At 44.4% G+C, this 26,747-nt stretch overlaps 7 protein-coding genes across 7 annotated transcripts; 6 read left to right on the forward strand and 1 right to left on the reverse strand.

Annotated features, from left to right (window-relative positions):
* The first annotated feature begins 85 nt into the window (after positions 1-85).
* On the forward strand, positions 86-4,372 carry LOC128299355 (structural maintenance of chromosomes protein 2). The gene is made up of 4 exons (XM_053035293.1): positions 86-253; positions 369-2,302; positions 2,383-2,531; positions 2,668-4,372. Exons 1-4 carry the CDS (start codon positions 86-88, stop codon positions 3,972-3,974), a joined length of 3,558 nt encoding a protein of 1,185 aa, XP_052891253.1. The 3' UTR covers positions 3,975-4,372.
* Positions 4,373-8,081: 3,709 nt separating this feature from the next.
* On the reverse strand, positions 8,082-10,620 carry LOC128299357 (sialin). Its single transcript, XM_053035294.1, has 4 exons — positions 10,327-10,620; positions 9,398-9,643; positions 8,489-9,331; positions 8,082-8,432 (listed from the first exon to the last, which is right to left on the reverse strand). Exons 1-4 carry the CDS (start codon positions 10,618-10,620, stop codon positions 8,163-8,165), a joined length of 1,653 nt encoding a protein of 550 aa, XP_052891254.1. The 3' UTR covers positions 8,082-8,162.
* Positions 10,621-11,609: 989 nt separating this feature from the next.
* On the forward strand, positions 11,610-13,519 carry LOC128299358 (transmembrane protease serine 9-like). The gene is made up of 5 exons (XM_053035295.1): positions 11,610-11,709; positions 11,763-11,967; positions 12,039-12,637; positions 12,699-13,261; positions 13,334-13,519. The coding sequence occupies exons 1-5, from the start codon at positions 11,610-11,612 to the stop codon at positions 13,517-13,519; spliced, it is 1,653 nt and encodes a 550-aa protein (XP_052891255.1).
* Positions 13,520-14,771: 1,252 nt separating this feature from the next.
* On the forward strand, positions 14,772-16,902 carry LOC128300752 (transmembrane protease serine 9-like). Its single transcript, XM_053036939.1, has 5 exons — positions 14,772-14,865; positions 14,950-15,157; positions 15,289-15,887; positions 15,955-16,499; positions 16,576-16,902. The coding sequence occupies exons 1-5, from the start codon at positions 14,772-14,774 to the stop codon at positions 16,900-16,902; spliced, it is 1,773 nt and encodes a 590-aa protein (XP_052892899.1).
* Positions 16,903-17,808: 906 nt separating this feature from the next.
* Positions 17,809-19,808, forward strand: LOC128300761 (polyserase-2-like). The gene is made up of 5 exons (XM_053036951.1): positions 17,809-17,914; positions 17,993-18,203; positions 18,275-18,873; positions 18,981-19,555; positions 19,623-19,808. Exons 1-5 carry the CDS (start codon positions 17,809-17,811, stop codon positions 19,806-19,808), a joined length of 1,677 nt encoding a protein of 558 aa, XP_052892911.1.
* A 525-nt stretch (positions 19,809-20,333) lies between these two features.
* Positions 20,334-22,270, forward strand: LOC128297405 (serine protease 53-like). The gene is made up of 5 exons (XM_053033035.1): positions 20,334-20,439; positions 20,521-20,728; positions 20,787-21,385; positions 21,453-22,000; positions 22,082-22,270. Exons 1-5 carry the CDS (start codon positions 20,334-20,336, stop codon positions 22,268-22,270), a joined length of 1,650 nt encoding a protein of 549 aa, XP_052888995.1.
* Positions 22,271-22,715: 445 nt separating this feature from the next.
* LOC128297985 (acrosin-like) lies at positions 22,716-24,701 on the forward strand. The gene is made up of 6 exons (XM_053033706.1): positions 22,716-22,818; positions 22,875-22,969; positions 23,045-23,157; positions 23,239-23,837; positions 23,911-24,440; positions 24,513-24,701. Exons 1-6 carry the CDS (start codon positions 22,716-22,718, stop codon positions 24,699-24,701), a joined length of 1,629 nt encoding a protein of 542 aa, XP_052889666.1.
* The last annotated feature ends 2,046 nt before the right edge of the window (positions 24,702-26,747 follow it).

A 26,747-nucleotide genomic window follows, 5' to 3' on the forward strand; every position in this document is an offset into this window, starting at 1 on the left:
ATATTAGCGTGGATCGATACGTGGGGGTGCATGTTGGTGTGATTTCTGCTCTCGGTTGAATGTCGCGCAATCCGAATGCACGAAAATGTACATTAAATCGATCGTCATAGACGGATTCAAATCCTACGGACGGCGTACGGAAGTGCAAGGGTTTGACCCCGAGTTTAACGCCATCACCGGTCTCAATGGGACTGGCAAATCTAACATCCTTGACTCAATCTGCTTCGTGCTGGGTATTTCTAATTTGGTCCATGTAAGTACAGTTTGCGCCGATCCTGCCCGCCAAACAGCCGGCAACGGTTTGCCGCCTTTTTTCTCCGCAGGTGACAGAAGGCTTGAATTGAGGCTTTTGAATGTTGTTTTTGTAGGTCCGTGCAACATCGCTGCAGGATTTGGTGTACAAAAGTGGACAGGCGGGCATAACGAAGGCAACGGTGACGCTCATTTTCGACAATTCCAACCCGAACCAGTGTCCGATTGGGTTTGAAAACTGTCGCGAAATTTCCATCACACGCCAGATCGTTGTGGGCGGAAAGAACAAGTATCTCATAAATGGCAAGTCGGTACAAAATAAGCGCGTGCAGGATTTGTTCTGTTCCGTGCAGCTGAACGTGAACAATCCGAACTTTCTGATCATGCAGGGCCGCATCACCAAGGTGCTGAACATGAAACCGCACGAGATCTTGTCGATGATTGAGGAAGCGGCCGGTACGAGCATGTACGAGGCGAAGCGTGATTCAGCGCTGAAGCTGATCGAACGAAAGGACACCAAGCTGAACGAGCTGTACACGGTCATACAAGAGGAAATTGAACCGAAGCTTGAGAAGCTACGCAAAGAGCGCGAGCATTACATCGAATTCCAGAAGGTGTGTCGAGATATCGAATACTTGACACGGTTATACGTCTCGTACCGCTACCTGCAGCTTTGTAAAGGCGTCGAGGAGTCGGAGAAAACGATCGCCAACCTTCAGTCGACCATCACCGAAAGTGAGCAGAAGATCGAAACGAACTGCACGACGGCAGAATCTCTCGAACAGGAAGCAAAAGAGCTGCAGGCACGTATTGACACCGAGGGTGGTGGAATATTGGAAGAACTGGAGCAGGAGCTAGCTGTGGAAAGCAAAAAGGAAGCAAACGCATTCGCCGATCGGAACAACGCAAAAGACAGTATCGGTGTGGAGCAGCGGAAGCTAAAGAATCTCCAGAAAAGCATCCGTGACGATGAGGAAGCACTAGCAACGAAAGAAGGGGAGATGCAACGGCGCGGTGAAACGTTCCAAACGCTGAAGGATGCGTGCGAGGCGGACGAAAGCGCTTTCGCCAAGGCACAGAAACGCTTCGAAGCAGTTACGGCCGGTTTATCGACGAATGAGGATGGCGAAGCAGCCACCCTACAGGATCAGCTGATTGCAGCCAAGCAAAAGTCGGCCGAAGCGACCACGGCCATCAAGCAGTCGGAGATGGAGTTGAAACATTCGCAGCAACTACTGCGGGACAAGCAGAAAAACATGAACAGCAGTGATGCGGCGTATCTCGAAGACAAAAGGAAGCTCACGAAAGTTGAGGGCCAGATCGGACAGATCGAGGCTGAACTGCAATCGACGGGTTACCAGGAAGGCTCCATGGAAACGTTGTCCTCCCGGAGACAGGCACTGCAGAATGAAATTCGGAGTTTACGGTCAGATTTAGATCGCCGCAATGCTCACCGTTGGGAGCTGCAGTACCGTGATCCGGAACCGGGCTTCGATCGTCGATCGGTGAAAGGTATGGTGGCGAAGTTAGTCACGGTGAAGGACCCAAAGTACGCTCAGGCCCTTGGGACTGTGGCCGGTGGTAATCTGTACTCCGTCATCACCGATACAGACACGACGAGCAAAAAGTTGCTGCAAAAAGGACAGTTGCAGACACGCACAACTATGATACCGCTGAACAAAATCACGGGTCGTAAGATCGATCCGTCAGTGGCCAGGTTTGCGGAGGAGCTTGTCGGCAAGGAGAATGTAACGACGGCCCTTTCGTGCATCAGCTACGATCCTCAAGTTGACGAGGCCATGCAATTCGCGTTCGGGCATTCGTTCATCGTGAAAAATTTGGACGTGGCAAACAAGATCACGTTTCATCCGCGCATCAAAACTCGCTCGGTTACGCTCGACGGAGATGTGGTCGATCCGGGCGGTACCTTGTCCGGTGGTGCACGAGCGAAGGGTAACGCTGTTCTGTTGGATGTGGCCGAAATCAACAGAATACAGGCGATGTTGCAGGAGAAGGAGGCAGAACTGCGCAATATTTCTACGGAAATAAGGTAGGTACACGGGGACGAAGAAGCAATCCTATCGTTTGATTGTTGAATTGATTTTCAATGGATGGTTTTTGTGTTAACAGCAACATTGAGAAAACCGCCCATCGGTTCGGACAGTTGAAGGAGCAGCACGATATGCTCAACTACGAGCTGAATAACCTGAAGCAGCGTTTGGCTCAGACATCCTTCCAGCAAACCCAGGAAGAAATTGAAGAGTTGAAGACGAAAATTGGTAAGCACTAACTTAAGCAGAAAATGAGTGTCTCAATCAATAGTCGCTAGAAATCACGTCTTAGGGATTGAAATTTCTGATGAATGCAAATGAATTTTTGGTTACTGAACAAATTATTCTTCCTTGTGCCTTACAGAAACATTGCAAAATACAATGGTGGAGGCTCGCCAGACACAAACCCAGTGTACTGCGAAGGTGAAAGACCTTCAATCCAAGATTGCCGACGGGAAGGGTCATCGTGAGCGCGAGCTAAAGGCGGCTGAAGATGATATGAAGCGCACCAAGAAGAAAAGTGAGGATAGTCGTAAGAATTGGAAAAAGCACGAACGAGACTTCGAGACGCTAAAGCTAGAAATCGAAGAATTACAAAAGGGTATTGTCACTGCCAAGGAGCAGGCGGCAAAGTTGATTGAACAGATTGAAGCACTTCACCAACGGCTGACGGAAGCGAGCGGTACGAGTGAACAGATGACGGCCGCAGTGACTGCACTGAAACAACAAATTAAACAACACAAGGAAAAGATGAACTCACAGAGCAAAGAACTGAAGACAAAGTACCACCAGCGGGACAAACTGTTGAAGCAAAATGAAGATTTGAAGCTTGAAATTAAGAAGAAAGAAAACGAGATCACGAAAGTGAAGAACGAAAACAAGGACGGTTATGATCGAATCAGTGGAATGGAAGTAAAGTACCCGTGGATCCCGGAGGATAAGGAATTTTTCGGTGTGAAGAACACACGATACGATTACAACAAGGAAGATCCACAAGAGGCGGGCCGGAAGCTGAAAAAGCTGCAAGATTCTAAGGACAAGATGAGCCGAAACGTGAACCAGAAAGCGATGGTCCTGCTGGAGCGCGAGGAAGAGCAGTACAAAGAGGTGACGCGACGGAAGAAGGTGGTTGAGGATGATAAGAAAAAGATCCAGGCGATCATCGACAATCTGGACTCGGAGAAGAAGAAAAAGCTGAAGGTGGCTTGGGGTGAGGTGGATGAAAATTTCGGTAGTATCTTTAGCACATTGCTGCCTGGAACGCAGGCCAAGTTGGTACCACCGGACGGTATAGATTTCATGAAAGGGCTCGAAGTGAAGGTTGGCTTCAACGGCATGTGGAAAGAATCGTTAACCGAGTTAAGCGGAGGGCAACGATCGTTGGTTGCGCTTTCGCTGATCTTGGCTATGCTAAAGTACAAACCGGCACCGCTCTACATCTTGGACGAGGTGGACGCGGCACTGGATCTATCCCACACGCAAAATATTGGCAACATGCTGAAGGCACACTTTACCAACTCCCAGTTTATCATCGTGTCGCTGAAGGACGGTATGTTTAACAATGCGAACGTGCTGTTCCGTACCAAGTTCATCGACGGTATGTCTGGCGTGACGCGGACAGTTAATGTGGCCAACTTGAAGAAAGCTGCTGCAGAATCCAACAGACGGTAACGTGGGGTTTTGATTATTAAATTAATGTACATGAATTTTGATGTTTTTATATTATATTTTTATGTTAATTTTAAAGAGTGTGTGTGTGTGTGTTGCAATATAATCAGCAATTAATTCGTCACCATGGGGGTTTGCTACTTTGACCTCTTGCAGAGGAAATTAATTGATTAATGGGGGAAAAGTATGTTTCCTTTCCGCTCCTTATTTGGGTGTTCAACTGTTATCGATCTTGGCATTCCCTACCTGATGGCCAATTCTGTTTGTTACTAACGGCCAAATAGTAAAGTGTAGGACATCGAAGGCACGGTTCGGTAGAAATTTTAAACCAGTCGGAACAAGTTGTTGAGTAGTACGTTTGTGGAATAGAATCATCAGCAAATGATAACAAATTTGGGTTAGTTTAGTGTGTAAGTTTTGTAAATTAAATTCAAATAAACTAAAGAAATGTTTGAAATGTAATTTTTTTTTCTAAAATACGGATTAACGTTTCATTTATTGTTATAAAATGATATTGCATCAATAGAAATCAAAATGACCAAGAAAATGCGAACAATATTGAAACAATGGGGCAATTTTTTTACATGAAAATGTTCCTCGTTATAGTTGTGAAAATCATTTGGAAAAAGTAAACTTTGAACATAAATTGCACTGTTTACGCTATTTCTCCTCGTTTTTCTTCCACCAAAACTACGTTATGGGATATAGGAGGGGTTGGAGTATGGTATGTCAGCTCTTAAATTATCGCTGGAATGTGACAAAAACACCCACAATTCTCACCAAACATGTGGTTTTTAGAAGTGTGGCGTGGAGAAGTAAGAACTTTGCAAATGCCAAAAAAGTACTACCACACACGCCGGTGGACATCTTTCGGACAGGTGAAAGGTTCACCACGGTAACCGTGCATACCTTTCCAAGTGGTGGGGGAAAGAGCGAACGGAAGAGGGTGATGTGGGTGGATTTTGTTTAGAATGTTTTGGATAAGTCAGGCAGAGGGTTTTTTTACTGCTTGGGCTTGGGTGTGGGCAATTCGTCCTTTTGCTCGCTATCTTACTCCGAAAATGGGAACGTTTGTTTGGTTTACGGCAGGAAAAGGGTTCCTGGCTTCTACCGTGAGAACTTTTCCAAACGGATAACGTGGTTCACTTTACCATTTCGACGTTTCCGTAGCGGAGTAAAAAGGCAAGGATACTGATCCTGCCCCTGGCTAGTAAGAGAGCGAGAGCGAGAGAGAAAGAGAGAACATTTACTTACATTATAAGCAAATAAATGTCCCTCGCGGGAGTTTTGAAAAATGTCCTTTTTAACATATTACATTTAAAATAAAAGTTTTTTCCCGAGACCTCGGGAATGTGGCCTGTTTGTTTGGCAGAGACCGGTCTCTGTTTTTTGGATGATGGGTTGGAAAGTTTACACTTGCTCATCTTTTGCCACCGGATAGATGTGTTGTAAATATTTGAGCGTTGAGTGGTGTGGGATGAAATGTGGGAAGAAAAGGCGTACTTTTAGGGAGTGGACAAAGAGGTAAGAGTAGATCGTGAAAGAACAGTTAGTGTATTTTTATATTTAAAGATTAAATAATGTGAAGTAAACATCGACAATAGGTTGTGATAACTGTTGTGATATGAGCTGTCGAAGGACTCGCGAGCTGGTTCAAGGAAGCATTTAGAAGTCGATAGCTCGATAGATTCCATTCCTTGCGATCGTTCGATCGCACAATATAATATTCTTTCACTCACGACATGTTCGACTTACCCATGGGAGCTATGTGACTAAACACTGATTGTGATATTTGAAAGATCCTACAAAAAATCCATAGAAAAAGAACAAACACGAGGCTAAGTGATCCATGCTGGGACTTTCCCCTAATATTTGCTCCATCGAATATATGATAAAGCCAGCAAGTTATTGATAAATTTGTGAACGTCATCTCTCATCCAATCACACTAACTTTCAATCAGGCTTCCATAATCATAAACACCAACAAAAAAACATACCTGCGGCGACACAAATCCACCATCTCTGGGTAGTTATGGGAAGCGGGATTGCACACCTAGCGCCGGATTGACTCGAGGAATTACACGCTTTACCTTGCTTAACAATAAAAATAAACAAAAGTACGCCAGCATTTGCTCATCGTGGATGGTGTGCGGGAAATCAATTTACACACGCCCGACCGCGTGTTCCGCCGTACGTCAGTACGCGGGGCAGGGAAACTGGATTTCAATTTTTCATTTCCGATTGTGGAAAAGCCGGCGGGAAAAGCTGTTGTTTCAATTCGTGCTGTACAAAGCCATCCCGCCAGCTCATGGTTCGTGGGGACGCGTGACGAAAGTTGCCGCTGGCATGTTGGATAAACGGGCAGCCTTTACTTACCGCTGTGGAACAAAACACTGCAAAGGAGTTCATTCCCACAGACTTGATACGTACGTGCAAAGGCCGGGTAGGAAGGGGAATCCGGTGGGATTTGGAATTTTACGATCTTGTGTCGCAACACGTACATACATGCGCTTCCGAAAGGGGACGTGAACAAGTTGGAATGTGGAGTTATCTAGCATAGAAAAAAAGGTATTGAAAAATGAGCCACACTTTAGAAAGTGATAAATTGGTAGAAATATAAACAAACGTTCTTTCCTGGTTGAAACTGGAGCACATGCAGCACAAATGTATGCCGGAGCAATTCAGCGCCCTGTGCTTCCTTGTAGTAATCTTCGTGTCTTGAGGTGTATTCTGGGCCTGACATGCCACACATTTTATGTTTTTTTAAATGCTTTTTACAACATCAACGTGTCTGTATGGGTTTGAATAGTAAAAGCTGCTCTTAACGAAAGTACTAACATTACAAACACTCACTTTCCTCCCGTTGCAATAAAATAGGCGTCAAACCCGTCAAAAGCACTTGACAGCCAATCAAATTACCATTCGTTCGTACGATTTGCTTACATGCGGAGTAGTAGGCCGTTCGCCGCTCGTTGTTGTTTGGCATATTGGCAACCGTAAATGATACGTGATAACGGCTAATGGTAATGGATGTCGTTTGTTATTTCCCAAACGATGCGCACATTTCTTTTTTCCCATAAAGAGGTTCGTTAAAAGGTGGATGCTACGAAGGAGGCCTTAGGTGCATATCAATGTTCAAGCCAATAATTTCATCAATCCTGTCATTTTATAACACCTAGGAAAGTGCTGATATAACGGCAAAGTATTATTCAGATCATGGCGAAGCTTAAAGATATTCCCTTCAACATTTTAAGATCGAATTGTTGCATTCGTAGTAGAGATAGTAGACAGCTGTACAAAGAAGGTTCCTCCATCCGGGAACCTCTGAGTATGAGTTTTGGTCAGATGAGCATTTTTTACATCAAATTCAATTGGAAAGTGTCGCCGAAATTTTCCATCACCATTACCGTGAACTTGATGTTATGGTTCTGCAAAAAAAAATGGCCACAACTGCGAAGAATATACAAGATAAACACTATATTTCAAACCCATATTTCAACGCAATGTTTCGTTTTCGGGCAAAGTAGCTTTCTAGAAGCACGGTCGGTATGCGGCACCGGTGGCACGACGGTTCCAGCGCTCCCTTCCCAGTCCCTTTCCCCGTGATTCGATATCGCAAAATGGTATCGGAATCAAATAAACATAAATTTCCGCAATGTATGATGGGCATAAAAGTGTCTTTTACTGCGTTTGAATATTTAATCGCAACTTCTTGTCCCGCTCGGTGTGTCGATTCCCGGCAATGGGTGGAAATCTTCCTGCCGGTGTGTTTGAGCCGGCTTAACCTCAGCACCTTTCGGCGGGAAGATGTACGGAACTGATACAGACACAGGGCACAGGCACAGGAGTTTGGCTGAGCGGCGGAACATGGCGTTACACGCAGACATTTTCGCAAGGTTGTGCATGTGATTGCCTTTGAGGTTAGTAGCATTGATGCGACACGGTACGGTAGTTTATGCCGTTGCATTATACATTTCCATACAGGCCCCGGGAAGTGTGCGTCCACTTGCATATGCATGAGACGCCTTCCGGGCAAGCTGCTGCCGTAGCGAGTCCTGATGCGGATACACTCGTCAGTCGGCGTGTTCCGCAAAAGTTACAAAACACTGCTCTGATTTTACTGCATTTATTGCAACACTTTGGCATCGAATCGAAGGAAAACAAAGAGATCCTGCTCACTAATACTGCACACTAAACTGAGCTTAAGCGTACGACACCAGAATCGTTCACTCCTGTGTCCATCTCGAGCATTTCCTTGGATTCATTCCAATTCCCATCGAGATTGGATGTCTTAAGTCCTTTCAGCTCATCTGCGTGAATGCTGCCAGCGGCACTGGGTAAATCTTCGCAAGAATTCCACGGCTGTTGCGTGGAGTCAGCAAAAGCCATGTAGAGAAGTCCGCAGACAATGAGCATGCCGGAACTGATGAGAAAAATTATCCTCCATTGTTCTACGGTGTGCTGCGAAGAGTGAAAGGCAATCAGTATTTAGAGTTTAGCATCTCGACTACACTTACGTTTCCAAGCATTCCGACAATGATGGGCGATATGAATCCGGGCACTACCGTGATCATACCGCTAACACCTAACAAGATGCCCGCAAACCGAGGACTCATGTCGACCAGATTTGCCAGCGGTCCGGTCGAGACTGCACCATGGACGGTAGTTGCAAGCGTGAGGAAAATGATCGCCATGAACGAGTTGCACCCGCAACAGGCCAGAATGAACACAAATATCCCATTGACGAAACAGCACAGCGCACCACCCATCTTGCGTACACCGGTCCGGGACATTAGCTCGTGCTTCAGCAGATGATCTCCGGCGATGGAGAATACGTAGGCAAACAGCATGCGGCATAGGTGCGGAATACCGGACAGCAAACCCGTCATCTCGATGTTCCATCCGTGCACGTTGTTGAAGTACGTTGGGGCTTGCGTCATGAGCGTGAACAATCCCCAGATACCGCCCCACTGTGCGATGATCGTGATCCACATCGCTTTGGAGAGTATGATCCGTCTCCACGGAGTGCGTTGTCCGTCCTGCTGGTCCCGACGCTCAGCCGACTGTTCCGTGATGCCAAGCGAACTTTCAATAAACTTACGCTCGTTGGGATGGATGCGAGGATGTTCGGCCGGTGAGTCGTACACGAAGTACAGCCACGCTACGTACCACACCGTGCCGAAGATCCCGCAGAAGTGAAACACATACTCCCAGGATGACCACGCGATGATGTATCCGAAGAGTGGGAAATTCAGCGCCACTCCGACCGAGCTGCCCAGGTAAGCCGTCACAAACTTGCTGCGTTCGTTCGGCGGTATCCACTGGCCAGCCATATGATGCATCGCTGGCCAAGCAAGACCCTGAACAGTAGAGGGTGTGAAGAGATTAACTGTGGATAACGATCAATGTACGGCACGATTGCTTACGCATACGAGACCCTGCAGCACGCGCAGAACGACCAGCACACGATAGTCCCAGTACGAGGCGATCGGCATCAGAAAACACATCCAGCATCCGATCACGTTACTCGCGCCAAACACCAGCTTCGTACCATAGCGTCGTGCTAGAATTCCTCCCGGTATTTGGGTGATCCAGTGCAGCCAGTAGAATGCCCCCAAAATCAAACCCTGCTGATAGTCATCCCAGTCGAAACCTTCCTTCTGTGGGTCCAGCTGTAACGGTGATATTATTCGTGAAGCTCATGTCGTCATGATAACCTACACAACACCGCCGTTGGAACAGATGATCGTCGCTAAAGTGAAACGGCTCTGCAGAGTCATTAGAATATTTTTTGATTGGCCGCCCTATTAACGGGTCAGACACGTAGCGTAGATCAGTAGCTCGCCGCTATCGCCGCTAGTTGCTTTAATGAATTGTGGAGTTAATTAGCATGAAATGGATTGCTTTTTGGAGGCCTAATTGGAGTACAACCATGGGACCAGCTCCAGGTGCATCGCAGACCCGATCGGAACAACCCCGAGCGAGCGATTGAACGATTGAAGTGTGGAAGGTCAAGTGCAATGTCAGGAAGATGGAGGTTGTTAGCTTGTTTCCAATCAAAACATGTGTGCGCGGGCACGGTGTAAAGCCTTAACCATACATTACGCGGTGGATGAGGATTAGGCTACCATAAAACACTGCTGTGACGTTTACGATTCCCTGCACGCTTCCCGGAGGCTTCTACTCACAACCTGACCGAGAATATGTGCTTACTGACGCTCTGACTTATCTGATAGTTAGATACGGCGCCATATCAGGCTATTTATCATCGGCGGAAGATGGAACATTTCTCTCAAAATGATAAACAACTGCGGGATGAGATCTGCGTAATATGAACCGCGTTACAGCCACTTACGTTAAAAAGTTTAAGCAGCAACTGTTCCGGTGAAATGATACGACCTTCGCGCGATCGTAGCAAACTCTGGGATCCTTGGTTGGCAGTTGTTAACTCCGCGGAGGTGCTGTTTACCGGTGGAACATAACAGGCGTAGTCTACCTTCACCTCGCCGACAAACTCCGTGTCCGACTGTTTGATCATCGCCACGATCGTAATGTTGGTGTTGATGCGGATCATGTAGTTCACGGCAAAGCCCACAAACACTAAATACCACAGTGTAGACCTGGCACTGATCCTTTCTTCCTTGGCCATTGCGTCCGCTTTGGTGGCACACGCGGTTGCTTGTACACTTGGTTGGAACACTGGACTGGAGATTGTCGCTCAGCAAGACCACTCTATTATAGTCCTTCCGGGAGCATTGCTCACTGTTCGCACAACGGGTTGATAGGTCTCCAGAGGGATAATCCGGACGGCCGGACGCGTCCGTTAGAAATGCCGACGATCGACTGAGACGATCCCATGATCACCATGTACTGTCAGCCAACGCACGGCCCGTGTGAGTTGTTGATTTTGCCGTAATTTGTTTGGTTTCGTGATCCTACATGCCAGACAGGGCGTCGTGAAGATAAGCGCACGATCACTACCGGGCTTGACGGTTGACTAATCTCCACCGGCCGGCCAGCCGGTTCCTGGTGCGCTTGAGCCATGGTCTTGAGCGCGGTCTTACCGTATCATCCGCACTCTGATAATGAATTGATTGGCTGTAGTGAGGGATTTTATGTTGAGCACTTTATGAAAATGAATTGCTGCCTGCATCCGTATGGAGCGGGAACGCGGGAACGCGGGAACACGGGACTGATAGTGACGGTATCACTAGTGAGTCTGCAATTATCGTAGATCAGTGTGGCAAGATAAGCATGGACAAGAGTTTGGTGTGGATTTTACTTCGTTCTGGGAGAAGGCAGGGTAGAAGCTGATGAAGAAAGCCATTAATTAGAAATAAACCAAGCATCCAACTGCAAAAATTTGTCAATTATCATGCCCCACTAACTAAGCAAGGCGCGTGATAGTAGAGTTCATCATTTGGCACCCGGGAAATTAAATTCCCATTCTTTTGTGACGTCCATTGACAGTAAAGTGGGCATAAAAAAGACAGATTGTGTGCGCAAAAAATTCGGAACCGGTTTGTTCGTTCGATTTGCGAACCATTACACAACAATCATTCGCGTCAAAGTCTGTCCCAGCACAGTGAAGGCTAGCCGTCCGTAGAGAACACATCTGTTTTCGTTTTCTTGCTTAAAATGGGCATCCTTTTCCTTTTCCTGCTAGCAAGTGTAGCACAGTGCAAAGAATTTTTAGATGATCCTCCCTCTAATTATACCACCGGGAACGGGATTGCAGGTGAGTAAATGTGCGTAATACACGCTATCTTATTAATTCATCTCGTATCGTAGATTGTGTAAGCCGCTTTTCGGCAACGTGGAGAGTTCCAGTCACCGAGGCGCTCGGAGGATTGCGTGCTTTTCAGGGAGAGTTTCAACATATGACCGCCATTGGATGGACCAGATCCGACGGGAGAATTGATTATCTTTGTGGAGGTACTTTGATAACTTTGAGATTCATCTTGACCGCGGCTCATTGTGCTGTAGATGGTAAGGAGTAAGTAAACTATATCCCTCATGTTGCAACTGATTGTAAAGCGATGGTGAGTGAAAATGTCGGTATTTAAGCATTCCACCAGACACCACTCGATTGGGGGACACCGATCTTGGCAGCACTGACGACGATGCATCTGCTCAGCAAGTGGCAATTGCACAGTTCATAAAACATCCGCAGTATCGGCAGTCGAAAAGGTACTACGATATAGCGCTAATTAAGTTAGCAAACAACGTCGTGCAGGACGATGCTGTGTGTGTCGCGTGTGTATGGCGGGAACCAGATTTGCCCAGTGCTTTCTTGGAAGCGGTGGGCTTCGGTGCGCTTGGATTTGGGGAGATGTTAAGTCCCACCTTGCAGAAGGTTCAACTTCGAGCACTGGACACGGCGACATGTGCTGAACGTATCCCAATGAATCGTCGTCAAATGCCCGAAGGATTGCGCGCAGATCAGATGTGTGCCCACAGTGAAACAATGGACACTTGTGAAGGCGATTCCGGGGGTCCACTTCAAACGGAGTTGCATGATGTGTTTGGCAATGTATATCCGCTTGTGGTTGGTGTTGTGTCATTCGGAACTCCTTGTACACAAGGATCGACGGGAGTCTACACAAGGGTCAGCTCGTACTTGGATTGGATCGAGAAGGAAGTCGATCAGTCGCTTAGTTATGAAGGTGAGTATATGAATATTAGTTACAGCATAAATTATTGAACATAAATTCCTTGTTTTCGCAGGTTGTACGGGAAATAAGTTATGCGATCGCAAGCAGAACCCCTCAATATCAGCCGAAGTGATGCCGCAATCGCCCATCATTCGCGTTGGGCTGCTTTGGGGGGAAATAGAAACAGATACCCATCAGTGCGGTGGACTGCTGATCGATTACCAGTATGTTCTTACATCAGCAGATTGTGTCACGTCTAGCAAGGGTCCTCCGAGATTCGTAGCATCGAGTCCGGTTAGTGATCGCGCCTCAGTCGAGGATGTGTTAGTACATCCCCAATACGACCGAGATAATGCATTCAATGACATAGCCCTTGTTAAAATAAGTCAATATGCAAACCTCGAAGAAACACAACCCTTATGCCCATGGATAAAGGACACAACGATCAAGGAAAATAGTCTACCGCTTCAGGTTGCAGCATCGGTTCCTCAGGGCCCGAATCAATATAACAACAGCTCACGAAGCTCTATACGCCAGATAGTGCAAGGAGACCAATGTACGGTTGGAATGAACGCCATTGGAAACGATCTCATTTGCATAACCCGAAACATCTCGCTGGTACCGAAAACATGTCAGGTATGGAATTTTTTTCCATTTTTTTAAATTATTTGACAATTTCGTTCTGTTTTCTCTTGTTTCATTTTTAAGGTTGATTACGGAGGCCCAGTATTGATAGAGGAAGCTAACAACGGATATCGCATCCGTGGTGTGTTATCTCGCAAAACACAAGGCTGTGAAAGCAATGTTATATTTACCGACATCACACCACACATGCAGTGGTTGGAATCGATCATGTTCAAAAAATTAGATAAATGGCTCGTATTTACGGATTAGTATCATGCCATTGGCCATTGCCATGCATATTGGTTGGTGTTATGATCACTTTACATAGTTTAATAAATAGTACATGGTCCAGACTTGTACGTATAAACTTTATTAGAAAAGCCTTAAATTTAATGAGTTTTTCCATCAAACATTTTTCTCACGATTCGTCCGTCTCTATTCGTGTAAAATGTTGAAATGCTCTTTTAAGCAATTGTAGTTTTCTAGTATTGTTTGTTTATCATCCTTTACTATCACAAAGTACATATTCATTCTAACACAACAGCTTTCTTCGGGAACCGCGGTCGTAACATCCACCTCGTAACCTACTGACTAACCGACCCCTCCCCCTCCCCCCCCCCCCCCCTTCCGATCAAACATTTCTTAGATTCGACCATACAACCACCCCCACCCCCGAGGAAACAACTTTTTTTTAATTATAGGGCTCTTCTATCACTCCTCCATGGGTCTCCAAGGGGATTGATCCGCCACTGGGTTCATCGTAAGCATAATCGTAAGCAGTGAAACCATAATCGCCACTCGATCTCGTTGGCCTACTGTGGGAAGAAAAAGGAACAGATATGTGTTAGTGTGGAGGGCTCAAAACCTACCGAAAAAAGAGCACAAAAATTTGAATAAACCACCATTCAACGCACCACCGGTCCACATACAAAAGCTCATTTCATCAACACTTTTGCAGCGATTCAGCTCATTCATTTTGCGAGATTGCTTGCGTTGTGTGTGTACAGACGTCAAGCTAATCAGTGGCTGATGAAATGAAATTATGAAAGGGTGAAATTAAACAGAGCTGTAAATGTTTAATTTTTGGTCTAAGACTAGATTAGAAAAAGCGCAATAGATAGTGAAAGCCAAAATAATATTAATTTCATTATTGTGTGAAGTGATGTAGACTAAAAAACATAAAAAGGTTTGATAATAACGGGGAAATATAAAATCAAACCTCCAAATTTTCTAAAACTTCTATCACACCCAGATTATGTTTTTGTTACGTGCAGATCATCTGGTGTATTTTTGAATATGGCACAAGGTCTAAAAATGCGTGAAGACCTGTTTTATGTATGGGTTTCCCATTCCGACGATGGAACAGGAAACAGTTCATTTATGCACAGAATGGTATATATATGGTATACCCATGGTAGAAAGCAACAAAGAAGCAGATGAACATCAAACTCCGAGCGCAGCACGACGTGTCAGTTCAGCTTTGCATGCCGCTACGAAGAGATCGAATCAGTGTTTGTCAAAAATGGTTATTTTGCAGACATTGATTATCGCAGGTGTTTATCAACAGTTTTTAAACTACTTTCCCACCAATTACACTGCTGGAAACAGTTTTGAAGGTGTGTGCTGCTAACGCCTACGGAATAAAGTATACGAAGTCATATCTTATAGCATATCTCTTGAAATCTCTTTCAATACTGTAGAATGTGAGCGACGTTTCTCAGTCGTACGAACCAAACCTAAGGTGTTTGAATCACTCTATAAAATTCCTGTATTCAATGGAGAGTTTCAGCATATGGCCGCTATCGGATGGAACAGATCCGACGGGAGAATAGATTATATTTGTGGAGGAAGTTTGATAACGTGGAAATTTATACTGACAGCGGCTCATTGTGTTGTAGACAGATACGAGTAAGTATTATGCTTCCAGAATGATTTTTTTTTGTTTCGTTAAAACGGCCTGGCCGAATCGACTACATCCAAAATGATCATAATAATTAAATGGTCAGAAAAATAATCAGAAACTTGTGTTTGATCGTTAGTGAAAAACCAGTTACCGTACGATTTGGCGATACCGACCTCAGCAGCACTGACGATGATGAACCTGCTCAGCAAGTGGCAATTGAACAGTTCATTACACATCCGAATTATCGTCAATCAAAAGGATACTACGATATCGCGCTAATTGAACTAAAGGAACGAGTACTGCGAAACGATGCAATCAACCTTGCTTGTATTTGGCGGGAACCAGACGTACCTAGCGGCTTGCTGGAAGCTGTGGGTTTTGGGGCGCTTCAACATGGGGATAAGAGCAGTTCCACCTTGCATAAGGTTCAACTTCGAGTACTAGATGCGAAGACGTGCGCCAAACGTATATCAAGCCCAGAACTACGAACACCTCAAGGATTGCGCGCAGATCAGATGTGTGCCCACAGTGAAACAATGGACACTTGTGAAGGCGATTCCGGGGGTCCACTTCAAACGGAGTTGTATGATGTGTTTGGCAATGCATATCCGCTTGTGGTTGGTGTTGTATCTTTCGGACCTCCTTGTACAGAAGGATCAACGGGAGTCTACACAAGGGTCAGCTCGTACTTGGATTGGATCGAGAAGGAAGTCAATCAGTCGCTTAGTTATGAAGGTGAGTTGTTAGCCTAAAGAAGTATCTAATGGAGAGCTTTGATACTGATACCATACGATTTCTGCAGCTTGTACCAGATACAGCTGGGAAAACCGTAAGAAGAATCCCTCAATTATTGCTACAGTGGAGCAAAACAGACCTTATTATCGTGTTGGACTGCTGTGGGAGAAAAAAGAAACAGATATCTATCAGTGTGGAGGAGTTTTGATCGATTATCAGTATGTCCTCACATCAGCAGACTGTGTCACGTCCAATAGAGGTCATCCAAAGTTTGTAACATCAGCTCGTGATGCTGACCGTGCTCCAGTTGAAGATGTGTTTGTTCATCCTCAATTTAATATAGGACAACCTTATTTTGATATAGCGATTATAAAGATACGGAAATACGCTAATCCGAAAGAAAGTCTTCCAATTTGTCCGTGGAATGATCAGCTGTATGGCAAATGGACCCAGACCATGCTTCAGTTTGGAGCAACCATTCCAGATCTTAATTCGGAAACTTCTAAACTTCGGAGTTATATCCAGTCAACGATGCATGAAAAAAAAAGATCGGCACATAAGGATCTGATCTATGTCAGGCGTAAAGTAGCGTTGGTACCTGGACTGTGTAAGGTAATTAATGTTTCTTGCTGCTTGCTGCATCATGGATTAATAAATACTTTCCTTTAACGAACTTTTTCACATCTAGGTTGATTATGGAGGGCCGGTAATAACAGAGCTTTATACACAAGAGTATATAGTTCTTGGCATATTGTCTCGAGTCACGAAGGGATGTGATAGCAACGTTGTCTTCACCAGCGTAGCACACCACATAAAATGGATAAAGTGGATAATGTTAAAAAGCCCACCCAAAAAAGAGAGAAAAGTATCGAAGGGGATGAATCACCATTCAACGCACCATCGGCCCGAACATAAAAGCTCATTTTCACCAGGACTTTCGCCGCGATGCACCTTGTTCCTGTACTGGATTGCTTTGATTATGTGCGTACAGACTGTTTCAACTCTCAAACTTTAAAGCATAACCTTACCGGAGCATCCTGAGCAGTATAAACCTATTCTCATAAGAAATTGATTATACTCACTAGTTATGCTACGCATGATGAGTTGCATCCGACACCCTGGTCCTGTGTTGGACAACGTGACTTCAGAGCGTGACTTCAGAGCACCGCATGCTCTAGGAATGCCACCACGCAACATGGTACCGTGGGAAAGGCTGTCAACGGGAGCAACTTCTAGATTTCGAGCTAGCAGTTTTGCCTCGTTGAGCAGCCATAGCGGATCGCAACATACTTTTGATTTAATAAAAATACTGTATTAGAGTTCATAAATACATTGTTTTAAAGGTTATTCGAAATGAGAAAGTTAACAATACGTAATTCATTAGTGTTGAACGAACCAAAATTACACATGTAATCACCAATTGCTGTCTATGACCAAACATGGATGCAGAAGTGGATGAAGCTCTTTTGGAGACCTTAAAACCGTCGCTGACCGCGGCGCAACGTTTTTTCTGGCTCGCTCGTGATTATCAATCAGGAAAGACGAGCGTGGTGTCTGTGTTACTTGTACGTGAAGAGTTTTAGTTGAACATATTTTCAACGTTTGTAGATTTGTGTTCTCTTTTAATTTGTGTTATGTGTGTTATAAACGCAAGACTCAGCACAGCCGCTTAGTAAACTTAAATCGAAAATTCGATGATACAAGTAGGTAGAGAAGAACGAAAATTTCAAGAAGAGCTTCAACATATTTCCGACTCGGGATGCACCAGATCCACCGGGATGCTGACCACAAAGAATAATTGAAACACAAAGCAACGGCAAACTTCGAGGGCAGTACCATGATATTGATTCAAATTCATGAGTTCAGTCTTGTCGGTCACATTGAGAAGAGCGAACGAATGAACGTTCGTGCAGGCTGTGAAATGATCGTTCTTTTGCAAGCAATATTAATGATTTCTAGTGCAGTACTATGTCAGGAATTTTTAGATTCCCCTCCTATCGATTACACCATCGGAGACGGTTTCGAAGGTGAGTAGCATTAACACAGGCAACGTGATTCGATATGTGTTGAGCCAATTGCAATCGAATTGTGATCCATTATTACAGACTGCGAGCATCGGTTTCCATTCAAAATAATTGGGTACGGATTTCCTGATATTATAACAGGAGGAGAGCGAGCTTTTCAGGGAGAGTTTCAACATATGACCGCCATTGGATGGACCAGATCCGACGGGAGAATTGATTATCTTTGTGGAGGTGCTTTGATAACTTTGAGATTCATCTTGACCGCGGCTCATTGTGCTGTAGATGAGAAGGAGTAAGTAAACTATATGCCTCATGTTGCAACTCATTGTAAAGCGATGGTGAGTGAAAATGTCGGTATTTAAGCATTCCACCAGACACCACACGATTGGGGGACACCGATCTTGGCAGCACTGAGGACGATGCATCTGCTCAGCAAGTGGCAATTGCACAGTTCATAAAACATCCGCAGTATCACTATTCGAAAAGGTATTACGATATCGCGCTAATTGAACTTGAAAAGAACGTCGTACCAAACGAGCCGGTACATGTCGCGTGTGTATGGCGGGAATCGGAAGCACCTATTGATTTGCTGGAGGCAGTGGGTTTTGGTGAGCTTGGATTTGGGGAGATGTTAAGTCCCACCTTGCAGAAGGTTCAACTTCGAGCACTGGACACGGCGACATGTGCAGAACGTATCCCAATGAATCGTCGTCTAATGCCTGAAGGGTTACTAGCAGATCAGTTTTGCGCCCACAGTGAAACAATGGACACTTGTAAAGGCGATTCAGGAGGTCCACTTCAAACGGAGTTGTATGATGTGTTTGGCAATGCATATCCGCTTGTGGTTGGTGTTGTGTCATTCGGAACTCCTTGTACATCAGGATCAACGGGAGTGTACACAAGGGTCAGCTCGTACTTGGATTGGATCGAGAAGGAAGTCAATCAGTCTCTTAGTTATGAAGGTGAGTTGTTACCCTAAGGAAGTATCTAAGAGTTATCTTCAGTGTTATCTGGCATGCATTATTCGCGTAATTCGAGACATTACGTAGTGATATTGTTTTTTTTACAGCTTGTACTTCTCGCGGGACTTATCGCAAGAAGAATCCCGCATTCTTTGCTGCTGTTAAGCCAAAATTGCCCGTCAATCGCGTTGCATTGCTACGGGGAGAAAAAGAAACAGACATCTCACATCAGTGTGGTGGAGTTTTGATCGATTACCAGTATGTCCTCACATCAGCAGACTGTGTCACATCCAGCATGGGTCCTCCGAGATTCGTAGCATCAGATCAAGATGCAGACCGTGTCCTTGTCGAGGAAGTATTCGTGCATCCTCGATACATCAATGAAAAACCTTATTTTGATATAGCTGTTGTAAAACTACTGAAATACGCTAATCCGGAAAAATGCCTACCAGTTTGTCCATGGAATGAGCAGTTATTTGGTGATTGGACACAACGGAAGCTTCAGTTTGGAATAACTGTTCCGCTGCTTAAAGGTTCTGGAAATTCCAAAACCTTAGTTCCATCATATGTAGATACTGTTCTAATGGATAGCACTGAGCGATGTATCGCTGGCGAAGCTGTTGACGAAAACGATCTAATCTGCATCAGTCGTAATGTGGCGATGATACCAGGATTGTGTCAGGTAATCGATGCATGTCTGTATTAATATTGAAAATAGAAAATCAGTAAATGTTCTTTCTCAAAACCAGGTTGATTATGGAGGACCCGTTACCACTGACGTTCATTTGGATAACTGGCATGATTTGAAAGTTCTTGGCATATTGTCTCGAGTCACGCAGGGATGTGGCAGTAATGCTATCTTCACTAGTGTAGCACATCACATAAAATGGATAGAGTCGATAATTTTTGAAAACTCGCCGAAGACAGATGTTTAAATAACTCAAGTGAGACGAATTGCCATTCAATGTACCAGCGGTACGTACATAGAACCTCTGTTTTAACAATATAAACCTGTTCACCTTAGAAATTAATTATACCGCCATCAAACTCAACCCGACATACTTATACATATAACATCTTGTTTTTTTTTGTGTGATCAAATACATGTTTTACTGTGTTTATGCTTGATTAGCCAGAATTATAGGGTCAGTGTACCATATTTTTCCATAGGATAAACAGGTTTGCGTTTAGCGTTATTTTTCCAAATGTACACTTCGTCTAAATTCGCTTGAAGACCTGTTTTATTACCGGTTTCCGGTTACGAAGGCAGAATACACAACACCCCAAGGCCGAAGACGAGGTGAATGTTAATCCGATGGTACAGTGTCTCATTATTAAAAGGGAATAAAATGATCTGTAAGCTTCGAGCCTGCTATGATGACATTGATTCAAGACTAACTATTCAGTGTTGCTCATCACTTCAAAACGAATGAACGTGCGTGTATTGTGTTACTTGTGCAATGATCGTTCTTTTGCAAACAATATTAACACTAGCTAGTGCAGTCATATGCCAAGATTTTGTAGATTACCCCCCCTTCAATTACACTACCGGAGACAGTTTTGATGGTCAGTATCACTAACACATATAACGTGAGGTATATTATGTGCGTTGATTCATACCATTTGGAATGTGGTCCATTACTGTAGACTGCGAGCGACGTTTTCCAGTAGAATCGACCGAATATTCGGTGATTCAAGCGGTCGGTGGAGAACGAGCAATTCAGGGAGAGTTTCAACATATGGCCGCCATCGGATGGACCAGATCCGACGGGAGAATAGATTATCTTTGTGGTGGAAGTTTGATAACTTCTAAATTTATTCTGACAGCGGCTCATTGTGCTGTAGATGCGAACCAGTATGTAACATGCTTCCACAATGGTCAGAATAATCAAAACTTTGAGTATGTATTTCAGTATTCCACCAGACACCACTCGATTGGGAGACACGGATCTTGGTGGTGAAGAAGACGACAAAAATGCGCAACAAGTTGGAATCTCACGCATCATCAAACATCCGCAGTACCGTGAATCAAGAAAGTACCATGATATCGCGCTTATCGAGCTGCAGAAACAGTGGTGGATAAACGACGCAATCAACAATGCATGTGTATGGCGGGAATTGTACGCACCTAATGGTTTGCTGGAAGCAGTGGGCTTCGGTGCGCTTGGATTTGGGGAGATGTTAAGTCCCACCTTGCAGAAGGTACAACTTCGAGCACTGGACACGGCGACATGTGCTGAACGTATCCCAATGAATCGTCGTCAAATGCCCGAAGGATTGCGCGCAGATCAGATGTGTGCCCACAGTGAAACAATGGACACTTGTGAAGGCGATTCCGGGGGTCCACTTCAAACGGAGTTGCATGATGTGTTTGGCAATGCATATCCGCTTGTGGTTGGTGTTGTGTCATTCGGAACTCCTTGTACATCAGGATCAACGGGAGTGTACACAAGGGTCAGCTCGTACTTGGATTGGATCGAGAAAGAAGTCAATCAGTCGCTTAGTTATGAAGGTGAGTTGTTAGCCTAAAGAAGTATCTAATGGAGAGCTTTGATACTGATAACAAACGATTTCTGCAGCTTGTACCAGATACAGCTGGGAAAACCGTAAGAAGAATCCCTCAATTATTGCTACAGTGGAGCAAAACAGACCTTATTATCGTGTTGGACTGCTGTGGGAGAAAAAAGAAACAGATATCTATCAGTGTGGAGGAGTTTTGATCGATTATCAGTATGTCCTCACATCAGCAGACTGTGTCACGTCCAATAGAGGTCATCCAAAGTTTGTAACATCAGCTCGTGATGCTGACCGTGCTCCAGTTGAAGATGTGTTTGTTCATCCTCAATTTAATATAGGACAACCTTATTTTGATATAGCGATTATAAAGATACGGAAATACGCAAATCCGAAAGAAAGTCTTCCAATTTGTCCGTGGAATGATCAGCTGTATGGCAATTGGACCCAGACCATGCTTCAGTTTGGAGCAACCATTCCAGATCTTAATTCGGACTCTTCTAAACTTCGGAGTTATATACAGTCAACGATGCATGGAAAAAACAAATGCAACGCGCAAAAGGATCTGATCTGCATCAGCCGCAAGGTGGCGTTGGTACCTGGACTGTGTAAGGTAACTAATACTTTTTTGCTGTTTATCATGATTTACAACAAAACCCCGTTTTTAAACATAATTTTTCTTTCAAACATCCAGGTTGATTACGGAGGTCCTGTTGTGACTGATCTTTATGTGAATAATTTTAAAGTTCTTGGTATATTGTCTCGAGCCAAGAGCCAAGGATGTGATAGCAACATTATCTTCACCAGTATTGAGCCTCACAGACAATGGTTAGAGTCGATAATATTTAAAAAGTTACACGAGAGACTTATATTTACCAATTAAAAGGTTATATGAAAATTGCATTTATTATTTGGATAGTTATTTTCATTTAATTTATTCGAAAAGGAACTTCAAAACCACCACCTGTGGTGCTGCTCACCACAGCACGGATCAAACGGCATTCTTTCTACGAAACAAAAAGCTCGGTTATATGATTGCCATGATAGAGCAGATCATTATCCCAAATCAGAAGCGCTTCGAATCATGTCGTTTTTTTGTTTTTTTTTGTGTGTTTATCAAGTTCGTAAATTCAGAATGAATACGATTCATTCAAGCAGAAAAAAACCTGTTTGGAGTGACAGTCACCATCTGATGCCGATGACCAAACATGAATTCACATGGCTTTAGTTGATGTTTGTGTGACGTCGGAACAACAAGTCGTATGGATTGCTTTGATGAAAAGAATATCGTGTAAATATTTAAAATGAAAATCGTTGTGGAATGTTGCATGCTGCCACTGTTGATACTTTTCAATGGTATTGTTTCTGTCCAGATGGATTCGTTTTTAAGTACACCTCCGCCAGATTACAATGATCGAACTTCACTAAAAGGTAAAGTATTGGCCTGGGTTCGTGTGCGTTTCATAATTTGTGTCGCAATGTTGCAGATTGTCCTAAGCGGTTTTACACGGATGCTAAAATTCCCGGTTGGTTTGGTGCATTTGGAGGATTTCGAGCTTTACGCGGCGAGTTTCAACACATGGTAAATCCCCGTTGAAGTTGCTCCATGGTAACTCTTGCCTTCGTGTGACATTGAACTCGCTTGCTAACCTTGCAGGTGGCGATCGGTTGGACGCGTGCCGGTGGTAAAATTGATTATCTCTGCGGTGGCAGTTTGATCAGTAACCAGTTCGTGCTGACCGCAGCGCATTGTAATTCGGACGGAAACAAGTAAGACGTCCCGATGACCAAAGCAGCTCCTCGCATAAGAAAGAATATCAAATCATTAAAATCAAATCAAAACCTTTCCAGTCTTCACCCGGACACGGTGCGGCTAGGAGATACGGATCTGGGAAGCACCGAAGATGACGAGTTCGCACAACAGATCGCAATCGCTCGAATGATCGTACATCCCAACTATCGGGGATCTCGCAAATATTATGATGTGGCATTGATTGAGTTGCAGCAAATGGTGCAGTTCTCGGAGGCTGTATGTCCGGCGTGTTTATGGCAAGAAAAGAACCTACCCGATGGAGCCATGGATGCGATCGGGTTCGGAGCAACCGGTTTTGGTGAAGCGCTTAGTCCGACACTGCAACGCGTAGTGCTAAACCACCTAGAGCAAGAAGAGTGTGCGAAGAGAATCACGATCAACAAGCGAGAAATGCCACAGGGGTTACGGGTGGATCAGTTCTGTGCGGCCACCACCGGTATGGACACTTGTGAAGGAGATTCTGGTGGTCCGATTGGAGTGAAGTTGCTGGATGTGGGTGGCGCCGTGATTCCACTGGTGACCGGTGTTGTTTCCTTTGGAACTCCTTGTGGCGTCGGATCTACTGGCGTGTACACCAAAGTAAGCGAATACATCGATTGGATCGAACGTACGACAAACACATCCTATAGTTACGGAGGTAGCCAAACAATCTTGAAGTTAGCATAATGTCGTTAGTGTTGGTTGTAATTATACTGTTTGATTGTTTATAGTCTGCACCAAGGCATCGTTTTGTGTGGGCCGGCCCAAGGAGACGGTGAACGTGAACTTTGAAAGGATCTACACTCAAAATCGATTTGGATTAGTCTGGTCGGAAGGTGACACTTCGTGGTCGAAGTGTGTAGCAACGCTAATCGACTACCAGTATCTTCTCACAACGGCTTCTTGCGTTACATCTCGCAAAGCCTACCCGAAGTTTGTAGTTTCCCCGACAAATGAACGAGCAGTCATCAAGGACGTGTACGTTTCGCCTCTATACAAACCTGGTCGCTCAGAAAATGATATTGCTTTGCTGAAAATGGAACAGTACGTCAACTATACAGTGTACCGTCCGGTCTGCCTTTGGGATCGACGAACTGATGGGGAGTGGGGACCTGATCCGAAGTTTAGCGCATACGGTAGTTTAAATGAGACCGTCATCGTCACCGCAATTAATGGTACGGGATGCGAGGAGGGCAGTATCCGTGGAACAGATCTGCGATGCTTCCACAACCACTTAGCGATGATGCCGGGAGTTTGCTGGGTGAGTAGGGAGTTCTAAAGTGTAAGCACAGTATATGACCTGATATTATACATGCAACATTGCTCCTTTCAGATGGACTACGGAGCTCCAATTTTCGATAAAATTGATTGGGGAGAGCCATTGTCGATGTATGGCATAGTTTCACCGTTGAGTAAAAGTTGTGGATCCAATTTGTACATGACTGACGTTACACCTCACATTGCATGGATAGAAGCAATTATCGTCGGCAGACGGGATCAGTTTCTTGTGTTCTCAGACTGAGCAACAGAAACTAGATAAGACAAGACGTTGTTCCATTGGTTTGTCCTCTTGAACCGGCTCTCAAACAGAAGCTTATTTGTAGCAGTATTACTCACCACAAATCATCCTCTTCCATGTTTCGAACATTCCTTTAGGAATTTACGGAAAGTACGATCAGTAGGAGCTAAATTGATTCTATCGTAAATGTATATGCATTTCTTCACACATTTACTCCATCACGGTTCGGTAGAATAAAAGGATAACGTATCGGTATCGATTTGAAATATGACAAAATGTGATTTTTATTCCTCCCCATTTTATACATACGGGCGAACCTTAAACATCAGTTTCCACTTTCGGAGGTTGATACTTCGCGCATTGGAAAGGCATGCTGAACACTTCACGTATGCTATATTGAAACTGAAAAGCCTGCATGCGTGAAGAGACATCATCTAGGCAGGGTGGACAAATTTATTGAGTGCCAAAATCAGCATTATCTTCTTCAATGGATCCAGTTACATACGGAGATGGAAGGAGCAGAAAAAAACATATGAAGAAAACGGCTAGTAAAAGGCTCGTAAGTGTGCCCCTGCAGACAAAATATTCTCTGGTCTGCAACCGTAGTAGACAAACCTTCAACCAACAAAATTCACTTAAAATGCACACAAATTCTACCCAAATTCCTGTGGGACGCTACGGGGGAAGACGATCGGGTTCGATTTGCTACGACGCTACGACCGACAGGGCAGAGTTATGTAAGGAATAAAATTTAATACGGTTACAAATTCGGTTGTACATTCATTCGTATTCAAACCCATTTTTGAGTGGGCACAACACAGCACAACCAACTACAGAGTCTGCCCTTTATGGTAAAGTCACTCCACAAAAGGACCAATAGGTAGAAATCTGAATAATGGAATATGGAAAAATAAATAAATCAAACATCAAAAACAATATAATTGATTTTTTTTCTGAAGTTTTGTTTCTGGATTATGGTGTGGTTTTTTGTGTACAGATATACATACAGCTTCCCAATCAGAAACGTTTTTCAACTCACCGCAACTTTGGTTGAAAGGAGCTTTAAACCGACAAAACTAAAACAAAAACTTTAAATTCCATCATTCCCTTTGTGGAGGAATTTTTCCTTGGAATACCGTTTTTTGGAGGGTACGTTGCCGTACTGTTATCTAAACTCAGATGAGAAAAGTTCGTATCTCCGGAGAGTAACATCCATCCTGGCATTGTGCAGTAGTGCGGTTCGAGTTCCACTGGGTGTAGGCGAAAGGACGCAGAAGAATGCCGAGGCAAGATAAATGAATAAATAAGGAATCATCAGTGGGGTGGTTTTTCAAGGCTCCTCCCATTTTTAACACCATCCGCCTTTTTTGTGACACGTAGAGGATGTAGTGCGCCGATGTTGAAACTACCGCCGTTCGACGGAAGGAATTCTCGTCTCGGATAAGAAACGGTCGTTTGCCAGATATACTTCTACGCTTTACGAATGAACAGCGTACTTCGAGCTCAAGGAACAGTAAAAGTGACGTTTGTTAATCCATTTGCCATTCTATAGATGTAATTAGTAGCCAGATGACAGCTGTCAAATGTCCACAGTAAACGAAGAATCAAACTTAGGGCAGCTTTTAGTGCACATTTTCAATAGTGCACAGAATTGTGAGGATTTTTTCACAATCGTTAAAAATGTAATTCACTTACGTAATTATGTAAGATTCGTTGAATGATGTCGTGGGGGCCATTACTGCCGCGGGGTAGAACCACAACCCATTCCTAGGCAGCACAGGGTTTCTGCTACCATTAACATTTCCATTTCGACTGACGTTGCCACCACTGCTACACTTGCATTTGCATAATTAATAGACATTTAATTACAATAATATCAAAATTTACGCTGAATTAAACCCCATTTTCACACCCTGCTAAATGGCCGTGCAAGATAACGCCGATAACGACGTCCCAGTTGGAGTCATCGCCGTATCCTTTTTCATCATGGGGATTTCTTTCCCCTGCACTCCTTCTGATGAACACACCTGGATGGACGTTTCACGGTGC

The sequence above is a fragment of the Anopheles moucheti genome, chromosome 2 (genome assembly GCF_943734755.1).
Source record: "Anopheles moucheti chromosome 2, idAnoMoucSN_F20_07, whole genome shotgun sequence".
NCBI lineage: Eukaryota > Metazoa > Arthropoda > Insecta > Diptera > Culicidae > Anopheles > Anopheles moucheti.